Source organism: Rhinatrema bivittatum, chromosome 8 (genome assembly GCF_901001135.1).
Source record: "Rhinatrema bivittatum chromosome 8, aRhiBiv1.1, whole genome shotgun sequence".
NCBI classification, from domain to species: domain Eukaryota; kingdom Metazoa; phylum Chordata; class Amphibia; order Gymnophiona; family Rhinatrematidae; genus Rhinatrema; species Rhinatrema bivittatum.
The window spans coordinates 45,592,475-45,611,274 of record NC_042622.1 but is presented as its reverse complement, the minus strand read 5'-3'; the positions used below and the strand labels follow the sequence as shown (position 1 = coordinate 45,611,274).

At 44.1% G+C, this 18,800-nt stretch overlaps 1 protein-coding gene across 1 annotated transcript in view; it reads right to left on the bottom strand.

Moving 5' to 3' along the window:
• The window catches only part of LOC115096995, a 103,706-nt gene that overhangs the window by 71,751 nt on the left and 13,155 nt on the right, over nt 1-18,800 (bottom strand). Inside the window, exons 4-6 of the mRNA XM_029612366.1 lie at nt 16,456-16,563; nt 4,327-4,443; nt 1,696-1,759 (exon numbers count right to left, since the gene is read on the bottom strand). Coding sequence (XP_029468226.1) covers nt 1,696-1,759; nt 4,327-4,443; nt 16,456-16,563 — 289 coding nt within the window. The remainder of the gene's footprint in view (nt 1-1,695; nt 1,760-4,326; nt 4,444-16,455; nt 16,564-18,800) is intronic.

The window sequence follows — 18,800 nt, the reverse complement described above, 5'->3', positions numbered from 1 at the left end:
CCTGCTCAACTTCCTTGTCTTGAGCCTCCTCCTTTGAGTCCTTCTAGCCTCTGTCTTATTCCTAACCTGAAGGGGATGGGAAGAGCATGCATTGAGCACTGGATGGGAGTAGCAGCAGTGAAGGATCTCTGGCCTCACATGCAGCAGCTGAGGTTACTAACTTTGGCAGTTTCCCGCACCACACGGACTACCTTTCCTGTACTTGTACTGTATATAGAGGATGATGGTCTCTGCCCCCTCTCTCCCTTTGTTTTAAAATATGGAAGCCAGACTGGTGGGGCCTTCGGTGCTTCCCCATTCTCTCTTTTGTCCATATCAGTCCACTGCTTGTTCTGTGGAGGATGGCTCACCACACAAAATTTTAATGAATGTAGGTGAGCTTTGGGCTTGAAAGGTTGGGAAATGCTGTTTCAGATGGCTGTATATATACATACATATATTTATTTATCAAGTTTTATATACCGTCATTCGGTTTCGTCATCACAATGGTTTACAAAGTTTCGATGATTAACAGAGTTTCCAAAAGATTCATATGGTTGCTAACATAGGGCTGGATTTATCAACCCACGGTACATACCGCATGCGATAGCAAAAGGGGCGTGAGCTATGCTAATGTAATATGTATCGCATTTGCGAAACATACCTGTGCGAAGAGGTACGTTAGTGCACATTGCGATACCACATCATATTCCGCGATAAGTGCTAAACCCGATGTAGATCCTGCAGGCAACCACGGGGGGGGGGGGGGGGGGAGGCAATTGTCTGAACTCATCCTTACGGAATGCATCGCAAATGGCGAAGGTACGTCATCGCATGGTCCTGACTGCTATCGCACAGCCTAACGCATCTGAAAGAGGTGTTGTTAAAATTGGCGTTATGGCTGTGCGATACCACTTCGCAGGCAGGCTAACCCAGCCCACTCTCCGCCCAGGTTTTGCATTTGCATCCTCTCTCCGCCCCGACTCCTCCCTGTTTGCATTTGCATCGCACCATACGATATGGTGTGATCGCATGCGGTAAACACGTTTTTGCATGTCTAAAAGGCCTATCGCATGCGAAAACGGGGCTTTTTCGCATGCGATAAGCCCTTAACGCATGCGAAAACGGGGCTTTTTCGCATGCGATAAGCCCTTAACGCATGCGAAAACGCCTTACCGCATTTTGATAAATGACCCCCATAGAGAGATATCAATTTATAAACTTAGTTTATATGTTACTGTTTACACATTTCAGTTCATTGTTATCATATCATCATGTATTGAGTTCACTAGTTTTTCTACTGGTTGTAGGTTTTACAGGCCCCGTGTAATAGAAATTGTATTGTACCCAAGGTCTGGGGAATGTTCTTCATGTTATATTCTCTAGGAACCCACCCATAGCCTTTAGTGAAGCCAAAACAATCTTCAAGATCTTAATTGGGATCCACATGCGAACAAGAAAAAATAATCCTGCTATTTCTTTCACTCCTCTCCTGGTTTGAGCATCAATCATCAAATTTCTCAAACTTTTCACAAATATTCATTTTGTAAGGATCCAAATATCCAGACCTTTTTCATTGATTCAGACAAATGTTTTGCTTGCACACTACCTGGGAACAAAATGCTTAATAAAGTGAACAAATTGTGCAACAGAAAATGGGTCTCAGCCCTTATCTTTGATTTAAAAAGATTTGTGCAAGCGTTGTTTCCAACTTACCATGCCCTTTACAAGTGACATCAAATTTTCAGTCAGTTGGTTGATGTCTAAGCTCAGCCCAAGTCTATTAAAGGGTTTAAAATAATATAATTTACAAGACTGAGCATTACAAGTTGGCCTGAAATACATGCACTTTGAACTGTTTTTGGAGCTCTAACAATTGCTGCCATAGGAGTACATTTTATTATCTTCTAAGTATTGGCATATGTGGCTGCACACACAGAAATAAAGGTCAACAAATAATAGGTGCTACCTTTTCACTGGACCAGCACAATGCTTTTGTGGCCTGCTTCATCAGGTCAGTGAAAATGCTGTAAGGAGAGGGCAGCTTACTGCCTTTTGACTGCTCTGCTACATGTTTAGCCCCCTGCAACTTGTTTCTCCTTTTCCTGTATTGTAATTGCTGTTGTGTTTGTTTGTTTTTTGGTAACTGCTGTGAGAAGGTAGTGTGTTAACTGCACTTTGCCACGAACACACCACTTTCTCGTCTTACTTTCTTTTGACTTGCTCATAGATGTATCTTATTAATATGACCTGCTGACTTAAAAGAGGATTTTACGGACATTTTCCAAAATCTGCCCTTGATTAAGAACATAACAAGTGCCACGCTGGGTCAGAGCAAGGTCCATCAAGCACAACATCCTGTCTCCGACAGTGGCCACTAAGCTGGGTTGCAAGCACCCGGCAGATCCCTAGTGGTTGATCTATTTCTTGTATTTCAGTTCCAGGGATAAGCACCGGCTTTCCCAATTCTACCTGCTGAGGATATAACTGTTTAGGGACTTTTCCTTCAGGATTCTGCATTGTTTTCACGAGGACTTGCCACTGTTTGGCTCTCCATGAATATTTCACCATTTATGGACTACTCATGCTAAAGATTGTGTTCTTTAATGCTAAGGTGAAAGCTTCCCAAATAAAGTAAAAAGTGTCAATTCCCCTGATATTATTTTTAAAATGAAAAATTGTATTATTTGTTTCTCTCATCCTTAATTCTGAAGGATCAAAACAGCAGTCCAAGCTGAAACACCCCCTTTTCAGGCTTAGAAAATCAATCTTATTATGTAGCATTGGAGCTTTCTGATAGAGCTATCAGGGTAAAGGGGATGCTCTTCACAACCCGTTCCTTTTAAATTAAACCGTGCAATAAAATATATTTTATTCTTTAAGATTTTAAATAGAAATACAGTATTTGCTCACCTCATTTCACTTGCAGAAGGATTTTTTTTTAAAAATGTAATTAAATTGAAGTTCTGGATTCTGCTTGTATTATAATGAAATTGAGCAAGTCAAATGTACAGGATGGGAAATGAAAGTGATTTGCTGCTCCATAGCATGGAAGTGAATATAGCTAAACAATGCAATATGTTGGCAGGAAAACAGATCTGCATGTAAATCGCAACCATCACATAGCACTAAAACATTTAGACTTAGCCAATGCAAAGTGAAACCTGCTGAGAGTGCTGTCAATGTTATAAAGTACGGTAAGCTCAGCGTGCTTTTCTTTACTACCATTTTGCACACTTTTGTGAGTTAAAAGAACTACAGATTTAAAAAAAGATTTTAGCTCATAAAAAATGTGAGTTAAAAAATAATAAAAAAAAATGAATAATTGCATTAGGCTTTGCTAACTAATGCAGAGAAGTAAGCTAAAAATTGGTTCATTTTTTTTTAATGCTGAAGTTTAATTTAAGTTTAACTTCTTTTTCAATTGGAGGTTAAAAAATCATCCACCCACAGATCTGGGATCTCCAAATTGATGACCCCTGGGTCCCAGGGCCCCAAGTCAGGGAACTGCAGGTTTAGGTGGCTGGTTCTAAGGCTCCTAGGCCAGGTTGTCCTAGTTACTGGGTTGTCTCTCAAAACCCTGTAACCAAAACATGCAGGCATGGGAGTGTTAGTTCCAAGATTCTAAGGCCTGGGTGTCCCATTTACAGAGTTTCCAGGGCTGAGGATATTTTATCTAGAGCTCCCAGGCTTAGGAACCCTGAAACCAGGACACCCAAGCCTGGGAACCCTATAAACACCCCAGACCTAGGTGGTTGGTTCTAAGGCTCCCAGGCTTGGGTGTCTTGGTTATAGGGTTTCCAGCCCTGGGAACACTAGAAACAATATCCTGGGCTGGAGACCCTCTGATTCAGACCCCTGAGCTAGATAATCTCTGCCCAAGATCCCTGGACCATAAACCCTCTATCTTGGGACGCTCAAGCCAGAGACCCTCTGCCCCAAGACTCCACAGACCAGAGATCCTCTGTCCTGAGACACCTGAATGATAAAGCACTACCCACCCCTCAGCATAGAGTTTCTTATTCCTTTTTACTTCAGTGGTTATAGCTATGCATTAAGTCTAAATTTCACTTCTAACCTCTAAAGTTAAAAATGGCAGTAAAGTTAAAATTAACTACTGTTCTAGCACTCTTTTTCACTTTGTCTACTTTTTTTCTTAATGCACATCTTTTTACGAGCAAGTGATTCGCATATCATTAGCTTACTACATTGGTACTAAAGCTAATTTTTTTTGTGTAGTCGTAAAGAGCTCTAAATTTTAGAGCACCTTTTACTGCCATCTTATTACAGTGTTAATAAAAGTAAAGAGAATACTGCAATGGACTCTCAGACAGATGTATGACTCACCCAGTGCTAACTTGAACTCCGACCTTACAGTCAGCATATTTCATTACGAGGTCATTTCCACGTTTGTTCAGTGAAAGGTTTGCCGATATCTTCAGGGCTATAGATAATGTTCCAAGGCTTGAAAAGAAATGAGAAGATTTCTTAACCACACATTCCAAAGAGTCTTTTCTTTTAGGTCAAATTATTTAGGCCTTTAATAATTTTGGTTCGTCTCTTCTAGGCTGTCTGCATCCTTCTCGAAGGTCCCAAAACTGTGTGTAATCCCTCAACAATGCCCTAACCAAGGATGAAAGGGAAAAATCATTTTATGCATCTTACAAGTAATACTCTGAGATCCTGGATTCCCTCCCATTCCTATATTTAGCAGGTTTCTACTCCTGTTCAAGATTTTTATATGTTTAAAAAAAAAAAAAATCCTCCTAGAATGTTTTGGAACAAGAGTGAAAAATCAGCACTGATCTCCCCACCGTCCACCCCTTCTTCTCTTATGATCTGAAGCAGGGTGGTCATCCTGTGCTTAGCCTTAATTATACAGTTTGGTTCTGGGCTTTATCAAAGAGATCAGTGGAAAGTTTAATGGCATCTTACTAACTGATGACATAATTTTCCATAATCATAGGCAAACTATTACTTCATTTATTATGGAGAGGACAATAATGAAACAGTACAGGAAGCTTACTGCGGGCCTGCAAGCTCATTTCTACAGGAGTTTCCCAGTGAAAATGCAGGCTAGTGGGAGCATGAGGGCCCTTTTGTACCCACATACATTTTTTTGGCTTCAGATGTAGTAAATCTAAGCACATGGTCTGCTGGGCATGAAAACTGAAATCCATTATCAATGAACTGCTGCAGTGCAAGATCATGCAAAGAAGCTTGGGAGATATTAAAAAAAAAATGCTGAGCTCCTAAATCTAGGCCTCCAAGGTACCTAAATGAGTTACTTATGCCATACTTAGGAACCTAAGTTTTCAGCTGATAATTAACGGCAATTTAGGGAGCTTAAAAGTCAGGCTCCGTCATTTAGCCCTTTTATTTTTTTGCCTAGATTTAGGATCCTAAATTAAGTGCTTGCTGCTGAAAATCAGTGTTAAGCTCCTAATTTTATTTTCCCACCCTAACTTCATCCCCACAGCCAGCCACATTTTAGGATTCCTAATTTTAAGACCCTAATGAAACTAAGAGCCTAAATGTTGGCATTCAGCCTAGTAAATTTTGAAAAGGGGCCAAATTAGGAGCCTAATTGCAAACGTTAGGAGCTTAAACTCTTTGAAAATTGTCCCCCTTCATAATAACGAATTCTATGAAAATTGTGAAGACATCTTAGCATGCTGGTTTTCACAAAATAGATAATCACACCTCAATGAAGTGTAATTATCCTTTTTTCAGCCAATCCGAGAGCTCAATTTCATGTGCACGTTTCCCACCCAGCTCATTTGCATGGGCAGCAAACTTGCACATGAACAAGTCAGCTAATCTGCAGAAATCCCACAAGTTAGTACATAGGCTTCTATATCCCTTTGACTGTTTCAAAGTTACTTTTATCCAAGCAAAGCTTTCTGAAGCTAGTGCTATAATTGATGCTATATGAAATTAGGTGTATTATAATTACATCCTTATCCGGATTTGTCAATAGTGAATTTTCATAGACATTTTATAATAGACTTCATAAACAATACTAAATTATTATATTTTAGCAATACCAATTTTAATTGTAGCTTATAAAAAAGAAATTGAAAATTTGGTGCCTTATTCAATAAAGATTTTATCTATATTGGAAAAAGATATGTTTGAATAAGATCCTTGTGCATGGTGGACGTGAGAGGTATATAATGTCATAGAACCCGCAGAAACAAATATTGCAAAAGCAAAACTTAGTTTACTAAATGTTGTAAACATATGGATAATGAATCAGCAAAATGCCAACATTGAATTCAGTATCACAGTAAGCTGTACATAAATCAATACAAGTAAATAGGAGACAGACAGAACTAAAGATAGAACATTAATCAAATAATAATAAAGAACAAAAGGATGAATACCTCCCTTATATGTCCTCCTCATATAAGCCAGTATTCTTAGGAAATCCGGAGGACTTTACGGGCCCGGAACTCTGAAGAAAAAACCAGCTGTCTGCTCTCTGTTCCTCCTCAGCTCATCTAATTAAAATATATCCTTAAACACTCCTTAAGTGAAATAGTTCAGGTTGCATGGTTGTAAAAATCTATTTATCTATTTATACACTTCTGGGCCAGCCTGGTACCTCAGTAGTGTTATAGTGTGGGAGATCTGAGTTGGATTCCCTGCTTTTGCTCCTCTGACTTTCCAGGAATAAAGAGGCCTTAGAGGCAGCATTCATTGTCTGGGTGAGTGGGGGAGGGGGGAACCTCAGTCATTTACACAGCTGTGAGGCTCAGTGGTATGAGGAGGGCTACAAAACTGTGGGAGAAAATGCTGGGTAGTTACACGTGAAGGATCATGACAGCATAGCTCAGTAGAAGCTGCTTCCAGTTGAGCTGGAAGTCCAGAAAGAAGGAAGCTGCCTTGCAAACAAAATATCTACTTCCATGTTTTAGAATCATCATCTATTTCCCTAGGTAGCTGATGTCCATTTCCACTGAATTTTCAAATGATTTAATAATTCTTTCTTGAACTTTGTTTTTGAAAACGCACAATAGTTATTTTTTGATCTTGCGGTTTTTAACGATTGCCTTTTTTGTCTTTCTCTGAAGAATTGTGTGTCAGTGCAGCACAGGGTGAGGTTGGCTAGTCAAATCCTAAGGCTTGGAGGAGCCAAAGAACCTGTTTCACTCCTTTTAATACAGCAGTTAAGATCATTTGAATGCGAGTGCCTTCCGAAATGTACTGTGATTCTATTCCTCCTTACTTAACATCTAGTAGAAAAACAGATCTTTAGAATTTTGTGAGGATGATACCAGTAAGGAATTTTCAGATAACTATTATTGTGTTCATTAATTTCAATAAAACTTCAGCCAGAATACATTTGGTATCTCTGGCAACTGCACCCTGCAGATTCATGCAAAAAGTAGGAGTGCCCTGACTAAACTGGAGGGAGAACTTCAGAAACTCCATGTAGCCTCTGACAAGAGATTGCTTGGCTTGCTGACTAATTCACTTGCTAAATAAATATGGTTAAATTTTCAAACACCCCCCCCCCCCCAAAGCGTAAAATCCGGGGATTTTGCACGCGGCTGAGCCTTGCGCATTTTAGAAGGGGCCCGGCCACATGCGTAACCCGTTATGCGCACAAGAGCTAGGCCTCACAAAAGGGGGATGGTCTGGGGAGGGGGGGTGGAGCTGGAGGCGGCCGGTACGGCGGCCATTCGCCAGCCTGTAGGCTGGCGTAAATTCTGAAATAAAGAAGAAAAAAAAAAAGGTAGGCCATGAAAAGGGGTCAGGGAGGAGAGGGGAAGAGGGAGGGAGGGTAGGTAGGTGGGTAGAAAAGTTCCCTCTCAGCCCGCTCCTCAATTTGAGCGGACTGGGAGGGAACTGGGAGAGGCCCGATCTCGTCGCCGGGCATAAATTGGCCAAATCTAACCCCCCCCCCCCCGTGCATGCTGACCCGGATTTTATAACATGCAAGCACCAAATCCCGCGTCCATGTGTGCGCACCGGATAGCGAGCGCACAAGGAGGCGCGCATGTATGTTTTTAAAATCTACCCATTAGTGCACAAATTGTGTTCGTGTGCAGCATGTTTCAGCGCCATTGTATTCAGATCTTCTCATCATTTAAATGAGGTACTCTCAAGGTCTGCCCTACAAAACCGTAACAGAGACCCTAAAGCTTGTGAAAGGGTGGCTCAAGGAACATACTAAACCAGGCACCGATTCCCTGCCTGGAGAGTAGCTGCAAATGCTTGGTGTTACAAGGCAGGGAAGAGGAGCCAGCAGCCTTTACAACCCTGTCTCACAGGAACAGAGGCAGGAGGGCAAGGATGAAGCTGTGAGCAGGAGGCTGGAGGCAAGTCTGAAGGAAATGGAGCTGAATCCTTAGCCCAGGGGGGCTGACTGATCATTGTTTGACTGCAAAGGCAATGTCTGGAGTGGTTAGAGCAGCAGGCTCTGAGCTAGGGAAGCCCAGGTTCAAATATTGTGCTTACTCCTTGTGATGCTGGGCAAGTCATTTCACTCTCTTTTGCCTTAGAGACAAACTTGAATTTGTAAGCCCTCTGGTGACAGGATAGTACCTGAATATAATCTGCTATGAAGTGCTTGAAAGGTAGCATATAAACGAATAATACTGTTTTATGGATGGAAATCCTTCAAAGGGCCAGACTGTACTGAATGGAGACTGGGTTACATTGTAAACAGAATGAAAACAAAGGTTAGTAAATAAATATAAGGTAAAATCTTTTTACTGCATTAATAATCTGTTTCTTAAGTAGCTTTTGGGAGCTAACACTCCCTTCTACAAGTCACAATGGGGTCAATTAAAAAGAAAAATGCGCTGAAAGCGGGCTCTGAGTCTTCAGCACCCATTTTCCTAACACGCCCCCAGGCAGTTCTCCTGGGGGCACCATGCAATATTTAAATTAGGGGTCGCGCTGTCAAGGAGGCATTAGGGTCAATTGCTTGTCCCTAGCGCCTCCTTGACAGTGGGCGCCCAGGAGAGGTCAACTGTCCACCTGTTAAGAAAACGGACACTGAAGTTATCTGTGTACATTTTGCTAATCAGCGCACAGCCATGGGTTCAGAAAACGGATGCTAGTTAACGGAGCATCTGTTTCGCAAACCTGACCACCGGGACTTTAAAAAAATTGTTTTTTTAAACCTTTCCTTCCTCTGACTTAATATTGCCCCGATATTAAGTTGGAGGATATACAGAAATGCAGTATTTTCTGCTTTTCTGTACAACGTTTGGGGGGCACTCAAAAAATTAAAGCCTTTTTGCATTTGGGGTGACTAACTAATAGCCTCATCAATATGCATTTGCATGTGATGAGCACTATTCGTTTCACAGTGCGTTGGACACGCGTTGTGGAGGTGCTAAGCCCCTTTTAGCATAAAGGGCTGTGGACGCGCCTACACAACCAGTGTGCAACTGCGGGTTAAACAGTGCGCTCAGCTGAGTACACTCTATTGCATCGGCCCCAATGAGCAAACCCTATAAAAGTGTTTCATAGTCTCTTTTAAATCACCTCCCGTGAGAAAGCACTGGGGAACAGGAAGGGACCTCATCACTTAACCATTCTATCCTTGCAAAGCCAGAAAACCCTGCTTCCCAGAAAGAATTCATTCCTGAAATATCATTAGGTAAGCATAGCTCATGAACATTTCCAAAAGGGAAGTTTAGATCGGAAGGGGCCAGCAGTGTCCCAGATACTTCAACCGTGCAGATCTCTCTTATGGAGACATTTGTTTGTCTTCACTTTTCATGTTATGTGCACTATGGAGCTTGGACTTAAATCACAGAATTGTTCATCTGCATGGCTGCAGCTTAGGATTGTTGTCCCTTTTGTTGCAGGATTCTAACGACTCGTGCAGTCAATTTCTCGCCTGTATCTGTCTTTGTTATAAATAAAGAGAGTCTTAAAAAAGCAAGTTTGCTTACCGTAAACGGTGTTTCCGTAGATAGCAGGATGAATTAGCCATGCTGTCATGGGATCTGTCCATCAGGTCCGGGAGGCGGAGCTTGATAAAGCAGAGGTTAAGACTTTTGTCCCTCTGCGGCTGCGCGTGGGTTCCCGCGCAGGAAGTACAGGTTCTCCTCAGTCTGTGATTAAGCTGTAGTAGTCGAAGACCATGTGACTGCCAGGGAGGAGGGTGGGTCAGCATGGCTAATTCATCCTGCTATCTACGGAAACACCGTTTACGGTAAGCAAACTTGCTTTTCCCGTCGATAGCAGGGCTGAATTAGCCATGCTGTCATGGGAGTCCCAAGCTCCTGATCATGGCAAATAAACCAGCGGGAGCGGTGCGTGATCCTAATGGAGTGGCAGTCAATGTAGATCAGAAGATAGAGAATGTAGAACTGCCTGCCCTATTTTAGCATCCTTGGAGGCTTGTTGGTCGAGGCAGTAGTGCGAGGTGAAAGTGTGGAGAGAAGACCACGTAGCTGCTTTGCAAATGTCTATAGGCTGCACATTGCGAAGATGTGCCCATGAGGTTGACAAGGCTTGTACTTGATGAGCAGTTGGTGTGGAAGAGAGAGGTATGTTCTGTAGTTTATAACAATATTGAATACATTGAACAATCCAACTGGAAATGGTTCGTTTTGAAACCGGGAGACCCGGTGCCTTTGGATCAAAGGAAAGAAACAATTGGGAAGGTCTAGACAGAGCCTGTGTCCTGGAGGTATAACATTTAAGCGTTCGCCTACAGTCGAGCGTATGAAGAAGTCTTTCTCTATCAGTCTTGTGAGGTTTTGGAAAAAATGTTGGCAGTTCAATATTTTGATTGAGATGAAAAGACGAGACTACCTTTGGTAAGAAAGATGGGTGTGTTCTGAGAACCACCTTTTGAGGATAAAATTGTAAATATGGAAAATAATGCACTAATGCTTGTAGTTCACTAACCCTTCGTGCCGAAGTCATTGCGATAAGGAAAACTACTTTCCATGTGAGGTATTTGGGATGAGCAGACTCTAAGGGTTCAAACGGAGGAAGCATGAGTTGCTCCAAAACTGTGTTAATGTCCCATGGCACTGGGGGTTTGGAAACGGCAGGACGTAAATGAGACAGTCCTTTGATGAAACGCGAAAGGAGTGGATGGGTTGAGATAGCTGCATTGTTACACAGTCTATGGTAAGCTGCGATTGCACTGAGATGCACCCGAATGGAGGATGTGGCTAAACCCGTGTCGAATAGGGTGCAGAGGTAATCAATTAGTCTTTCTGGAGGACAATCCATTGGTTGTATGCCATTCGTTATACACCAGGTGGAATAACGCTGCCACTTATATTTGTAGTTGCGTCTTGTTGACAGTTTCCTGGATTCTAAAAGAATCAATTGAGCCCGTTGAGATATGTTTTGCTCGGTCAAAAGGCTCCGTTCAATAGCCATGCTGTCAAATGAAGAGAGGCATGCATTGGGTGCAATAAAGTCCCTTGGTCCTGAGCTAGTAGGTCGGGACGTTGTGGAAGTTGTATAGGAGGCTCCTGTGACAATCTGAGCCGAAAACTGTACCATGGTTGGCGAGGCCAAGCTGGAGCTATCAGAATTAGGCAGGCTTTGTCCTCTATGCATTTCTGAATGGTTCTTGAAATGACAGGAATTGGAGGGAAAGCGTAAAGGAGGTCCTGAGACCAAGATATCAGGAAAGCATCCTGAGCTACTCTGCGAAGGCTGGGCCGTATGGAGCAGAAGCGAGGAACTTGCGCGTTGAACTCAGTTGCGAAGAGATCGATTGTTGGGGTTCCCCACTGTTCGAATACATGTTGGGCGATGTCCGAATGAAGTGCCCATTCGTGGGGATGGAAGAGTCGGCTTAGCTTGTCCGCTCTCGTGTTCGCTATGCCTGGAAGGTAGGTCGCCTGGAGATGAATGCAATGCCGATGCGCATGTTGATAAATTAGCAGAGTTTCCTTGCAGAGGGGCCATGATCCCGATCCCCCTTGTTTGTTGATATAGAACATGGCTACCTGATTGTCGGTATAGATCATTACTCTGTGGCCCTGCAGGTAGATTTGAAAAGCTAGAAGTGCTTTGCGGATCGCTCTGAGTTCTAGTAAGTTGATTTGTAGGTTTTGTTCGGATGAGGTCCATAGACCTTGTGTCTCGTAAACCTCCAGATGAGCGCCCCAACCCGTTCGGGATGCATCTGTGGTGAGGACTACATCGTGACTTGGAATATGGAATAACGCTCCTTTGGATAGAACGTTGTGGTTCATCCACCATGAGACGTCTTTTTTCATGTCCGCAGTAAGTGTGATCTTGTGAGTTAACGGCTGAGTGTGTTGTCTCCATTGACGTTTCAAGCCCCACTGCAGACGCCTCATATGTAGTCTGGTGTTGGGAACTGTAAAGTTGGCAGCCGCCATATGCCCCAAGACTACTAACAGTTGTCTCGCTGTCGGTGATTGGTTGTTCCAGAGATTGAGAAGAAGAGGCTGTAACAGGAGCTGTCTCTCTACTGGAAGATAAGCTCTGCATCGCGTAGTGTCCAGTAGTGCTCCGATGAACGTTAATAGCTGAGTCGGTTGTAGATGTGACTTTGGAAAATTTACCACCAGGCCCAACTCTTGTAGACAACGAATAATGCTTTGAAGATGGTTGAGTAACATGATCTTTGAATGGGCGACAATTAGCCAGTCGTCGAGGTAGGGAAAAATTGTCATTCCCTGTTTCCTGAGGTAAGCCACCACTACCACCATGCATTTGGTGAAAACTCTGGGGGCCGCTGATAGCCCAAACGGGAGTACCCTGTACTGATAGTGTTGATTCTGGTATCTGAAGCACAGGTATCTCCACGAGGCAGGGTGAATAGGAATATGAGTGTAGGCATCCTTTAGGTCAATGGAACACATCCAGTCGTTGGGTTGCAGCAGAGGAAGAATGGTTTCAAGGATACCATTTTGAATTTCTCCTTGACTAGGAATTTGTTGAGCTCCCGGAGATCTAGAATGGGGTGTTGTCCTCCCGATTTCTTTGGCACAAGGAAATATGGGGAGTAAAACCCTTTGTTGCTCTGTGAAAGTGTGAGCTTCTTGATGGCTCAATTTTGGAGCAGAGTAGAGATTTCCAATTGAAGTTGATCTTGCGATCTTTGGAACTGCGTGGGAGGGAGGTGAGGTAGGTTTGGTTTGTGTAGAAACTGAAGTTGATAGCCATGTCGAACTATCTGCAAGACCCACTGATCGGATGTTATCCGTTCCCATACTGGGAGGCATGCCTGAATTCACCCCGGCGGAGCTAGAGAATGAAGTGGTGGCTGTAAAACTAAAAAGACTGCGTTGGCTTGGCTGCTGAAGTGGAAAGTTGTTGCTGAGGACGCTGAGCACGGGGCTTCCCCCGGCGCGGCAGCTGCGGTTGGTGAGATTGCTGTTGAGGTCGTTGATACGTGGCGTAAGAAGATGGTCTGTAGGATTGATATGAACGATATGGCCTGCGCCCGAAGCTGGAACGTCTGCCGGACGTATATGTGCGCCTTGGATATTGGGCAGTTGTAGAAGATTGTAGCGATTGAACCGCTATGGCTTCATCTTTAAGTTTGCCTACAGTCTCCTGGAGTTTGGCACCAAAGAGGTTATCCCCCATACATGGTAGGTTGGTCAACTTATGGTGGACGTCTTCTCGGATAGAACTCGAGCGTAGCCATGCTGTGCGGCAAGCCGCAATGGAGACGGCGGATGCCCTGGATGAAGTTTCCAGTCCTTCATAAATAGACCTGAGTAGATGTCTAGTACATTCCTCCATGTCGTGTAGGGTTTGCGGTGCAGTTGCTGCTGAAGTTGTTAACAGCCCTTTAGTTGCTTGTATACATTCGTACAAGTATTGTACCATGTAAAACTGATGGTTCATGATTCTAGTGGTCAGCATCGCATTTTGAAAGATCTTCCGGCCTACTTCATCCAAATATCTGTTGTCTCGATTAGGTGGGTAAGAGAAATGAGTCCTTGCCTTTTTGAATCGTTGCATTGCAGACTCAACTACAATAGATTCGTGTGGTAGTTGAGGTAGGGAATAGGGCGGATCTTTTTTCATTCGAAACTTGAGGTCAGATTTCTGAGAAACAGCGGAAATAGATTGGGGTGTTTCCCAAGATTTCAATAACACTTGGTGAAGTAAGTCGTGCGGTGGTATCGCCAAAGGTTCCCCCGGTGTGTCAAAAATTTTAAGGAGGCCTAAGGTTTCCGCTCGGGGGTCGGTCTCCTTTTGTAATGATAACTGCAAGATTTTGCCAATTTTCTCCAGAAATCGAGGGTAGGACAGGTCTTCCGGTGGTGAGTAAGGCTCTTGAGGCTGCTCCTGAGGGTCCGACGGGAAACCTGTGGAAGACGAAGGCGAGAGAGACGGAGATCGAAAGCCCCTGGAGTGGTGCGGACTGGCTGTAGGTGAAATGGCTTGAATGGAAGAAGGGGAAGAGGTGCATCCCGTGGCTTAGGAGTCATTGGTGGAGTTTTTGGTTCAGAAACCGGTGACTCACCTTGACCAGACATTGTGAATGCTGATTCCAAGGTTTCGTAAAATCCTGTTAGGGATTGTGAGAGTTGGAGGAAAGCCTCCTTCGCATGAACTGGCATTGATGGTTTATGGCTAGGATGAGGCTTAGTCTGTAAATGAGGAGAGCGAGGTAGCTCCACTGGTGTAATAGATCTATTTGGAGATTGAGAGTTATGAGAGGCAGAAAGAGAGATAGGTGACTGTGTGAAACGTCTTGACCTGGATGAAGAAGCTCGTGATGAATGCACCTGTGAGCCATCATCTGTTTTTGCCGAGCCACTATTAGAACGGTGGCGATGGCTGTGTTGGTGTGTATGGTGGCTATGACGGGCACGGCTATGGTGTCGCTTCTGCTTCTTGGAGGAAGCGTTTGAGGGAGAATGCGAACTTGTAGAAGTCGTGGCCGACTGAGAGGACTGGTGTTTTCATTTTTGTTGTAAGAGCATAGATTGTATACCTTGCCCTGTGTCCTCCTGGGTAGACTTCCCCGATAGAGAGTACCATTCACGCCTGCGTTGAGAATGTTCTGAAACCCGCATTTTAAGGGGCATGTCCTTTGGTGAATCACCGATGAGGAAGGATCCTGAGGACGTTCCTTTGAACTGGAGTGTTTATTTATAGTCGAAGCGGACACTGCAGGTAGATGATGTCTAGATCGTGGCTTCGGACGAGTGTCGATTGCCTCTGGATCTTTTTCCAAGGATACCAGCCCCGATCCCGGCGCTGAAACCGTTTTCTGTGGCGTCGAGTGCGCCGATGTAAGCGGCGCCGATGTGCACGGCGCCGACTGTACTGATGTGGGCGCCGTTGACTGCGCCGATTGCGGCGCCGACTGCATCGATGTGTGAGGCGCCGACTGCGCCGAAGTGGATTGCGGCGCCATATGCGGCAGTTCAACCAGCGGCGCCGTATGTTTAGTTGAAGGTTTTGGCGCCATCTGCGCCGATGGTCGGTCTGGCGCCGTGTGGGTGGAGACATGTTTAATCTTGTCCCGCGCCGTGGAGGGCGGCGCCGCGAGGTCATGCGCCATAGGACGGCACGGATGTACGTGCGCCGACTGTTTGCTTGGGCGAGAGGTTCTCTCTGCGCCGTGTCTGGAGTCAACATGGAGCCGTTTCGAAGGACGAACGGTCGCCTCAGTATGTTTTGGAGGCTGCGGCGCTCGCATAGGCGAACTGTCCCGATCGAAAGAGTCAGAGCCCTGACCTTTTTTACGGAAGTCGCCGCAGGAAGTGGGCCGCTTTTGAGGGTGCGGGCCTTTCTTCGCCGGTCCAGGGGAAGAGTGCGCTTCGGAGGGGTCTGAAGTACTGACTAGTTCTTGGAGTCGATAGGCCCGTTGTCGTTGCGCTCTAGGGGACATCCGAGCGCAGAATTCGCAGTTTTTAACATCGTGTTTAACGCCAAGGCAGTGGTAACAACGGTCGTGACCGTCTGTCATAGACATTACCCTGCCACAGCAACATCTCTTAAATCCGGATTTAGACATTTTTTTTTTTTTTTTTGAGGAGAAGAGAAGCTCCGCGTGCGTTCCCGCGCGCGGAAAGAACAGACTGAGGAGAACCTGTACTTCCTGCGCGGGAACCCACGCGCAGCCGCAGAGGGACAAAAGTCTTAACCTCTGCTTTATCAAGCTCCGCCTCCCGGACCTGATGGACAGATCCCATGACAGCATGGCTAATTCAGCCCTGCTATCGACGGGAAAAATAAATCTGAAATGACATAAAGAAAGCTGTGGGAGAAAGATAAAATACAGGATTTTTCTTTTTCTTTTGGGCAGGTGACCTTTTAAGATGGCAGCGGAAAGTCCTCTGAAGGAATTTTAGGGATTTATAGTCACAAACTACTTTCGCCCTGAGGCATTTCCATTGCAGGATGTGAAGATTTGTGGGATTGTTTGAAGAATCAAAAGCAGATTTTAAGGCTGCATTCAGAAAAATATATGCATACAGCCTGAGAAGTCATCAGAGCCATCTGTTTTTATTAAAATACAGAAAAAAAAGCTCAACTTACTTTCCTAATACTTTTAGATTCAGTGTAAGCACAGAGTCAAGTCTGACCATATCTGGTTCTTCACAGGTAATGCTGAAGCTCAGGAAATCACAAGAATCAAATCGAAAGCTGCCAGAATAAGAAAAAAACAGTTAAATTTGTTTTCAGTGGTGGATTCATTTGAAATGTTGGCACTTTATCAAACCTGAATAATCTCATTCTCTATGAGGACAGGACATGCACTGCCGCCTAATGAGAATGAGGCTCCTCTTCCTCTCTTCTTGAATACATTGTTGCAGTTTTATCTCCTTCCCATGCTTCCACTCCCAATTAGCTCACCTTCAATACGTCCAGAACATTTGTCTCTTTTTTAAATCCAAAACAAAGACCTAGATACCCTCCATCTCCCACTTCAAAACGGAAGCCAGTTGCCTTTGTATCCACATCATTCAATACACTACAGTGGTTTTACCTCCCCCCACCCCCTCTTTAAATACATTTACAGATTTCAAGGGCAGGGGGAGGTTTGGGGAGGATTTATTTATCTAAAAAAGTTGCTAGCCACAGTATCCAATGCCCTAAGCAGTGTACAATAAAAACATTCATAAAAATACAAATAAATAGACAAAATTATAGCCAGCAAATGTGAATGCAGAATAAACAATATGAAATAAAATTATGGCCACTTGAGTTGTCCTTCATTTTGGCCCTTGTGGGGCAACTTATTTTGTCATAGGTATTTTATTTATTTTTAATATTGTAATGGTATGGTGCATTGTGTATCCTGTTGCGCAGGCAATTTTCATGCTGTCCCGCATAGCTGCAAAGTCCACTGGTACTTTTTATCTCTCCCCCCCCCCACCTCCCCCTTGGTGGACCTTCCATCAGTTCTCCAAGTGAAAGCATGCACGGGCTTTCACGCTGGAAACCGCCCACGGGGAAAGCCACGGAGAGAATTTCCAGCTGCTTCTTCTACGGGTTCTTTTCCAACGAACTAATTTGCTGGCTTCTGGAATTAGAAAGGTTGAGTGCAGTGTACCGTGATCCCTTGTCCCTAAACCTCCCCCCACCCTTCAGGAATTGCCTCTACTCAATGCAGGTGAAAGTTGCCTGCGTTGCGGAAATGTGTGCACACTTTTAGCTGCATGCAGGGAAGGTCCCTTTTTCACGCCCAACTCATGTGGCCAAGGTGTTTTTGTTTACCCATGGAAACCACTTTTAGAAATTTCCATCTGTGTGCATGAATACTAAAATTAAATAATATTGGCTGGACTTTGAGATTTCACATGTACTGCATATGTATCTACAGGAGCAATGTAGTTTTTGGAGGGGGGGGGGTTAAGAGCTAAAATAACTCAGCGTCTGTGCGGGGCAGTAGTCTGTGGAGACAGAAAACATAACGTTGGCACAGTATGATGTCAAGTTTAAAATACCACAAAAATACTTGGAAACGAGTGCAAAACACACAAATAGGTCAAAACCAAAGAAAGCGGTGTGTTGCGGAGTTTAAAGGGTCTGCAGGTATTATAAAATAGAAAATGTATACATGTTTATTGAAGGGAAAAAAATACACAAATCCAGGTAACTGAAAGTGTAGCACTAATGAAAATTAAAGCACAGCTCTCTCTCCCCAGCACAGGACTGTGTTTCGCAAGACACTGCATCAGGAGGAACAAAAAAGGAGCATTCTTGAAGAAATCAAATAAAAACTAAAACAGTTAACTCTAACAATCCATGGCCTAGATGGATCAAAATGCTAAAGATTTCACATGAATAAAGCCCATGATAAGGCTGGGGGAGGAGAGAAAGAGAGAGAGAGCACATCTTATTATAAGGCCTTCACAGTATTAAACTATTTATATCACTATAGGAGGGCCAGCAAATAACTCAAGGGGAGGTTTTGGTTGTGGTTTAGGGTTTTGGGGCCAGTTCTACATGCAGAGTGATCAAGCTAGGGCAAGAGAACATAGTAGAAATCTCATCTTTTTGAGACTTTCCTCATTCCAAATGACGTCAAATCTTCACCAAGGTGTACTGTACTGTTCGTATGTCTCACACTAGGGCCGTTGCAAAAAATGAGCTGAATGCGGGTGCTAAGGTTTCAGCGCCTGCTTTCCTAACGCGCCCCCAGGTACCTTTCCTGGGGGCACCATACAATATTTTAATTACAGGTCGCGCTGACAAGGAGGCGCTAGGGTCGATTGTGCACCCCTAGCGCCTCTTTGACAGTGGGCGCCCAGGTGGTCAGCTGTCTGCCAGCTACGAAAACAGATGTTGCATTTATCAGCGTCTGTTTTCCTAATCGGTGCACAGACATGGGTTTGGAAAATGGATGCTGATTAAGTGAGCGTCCATTTCCCAAACCT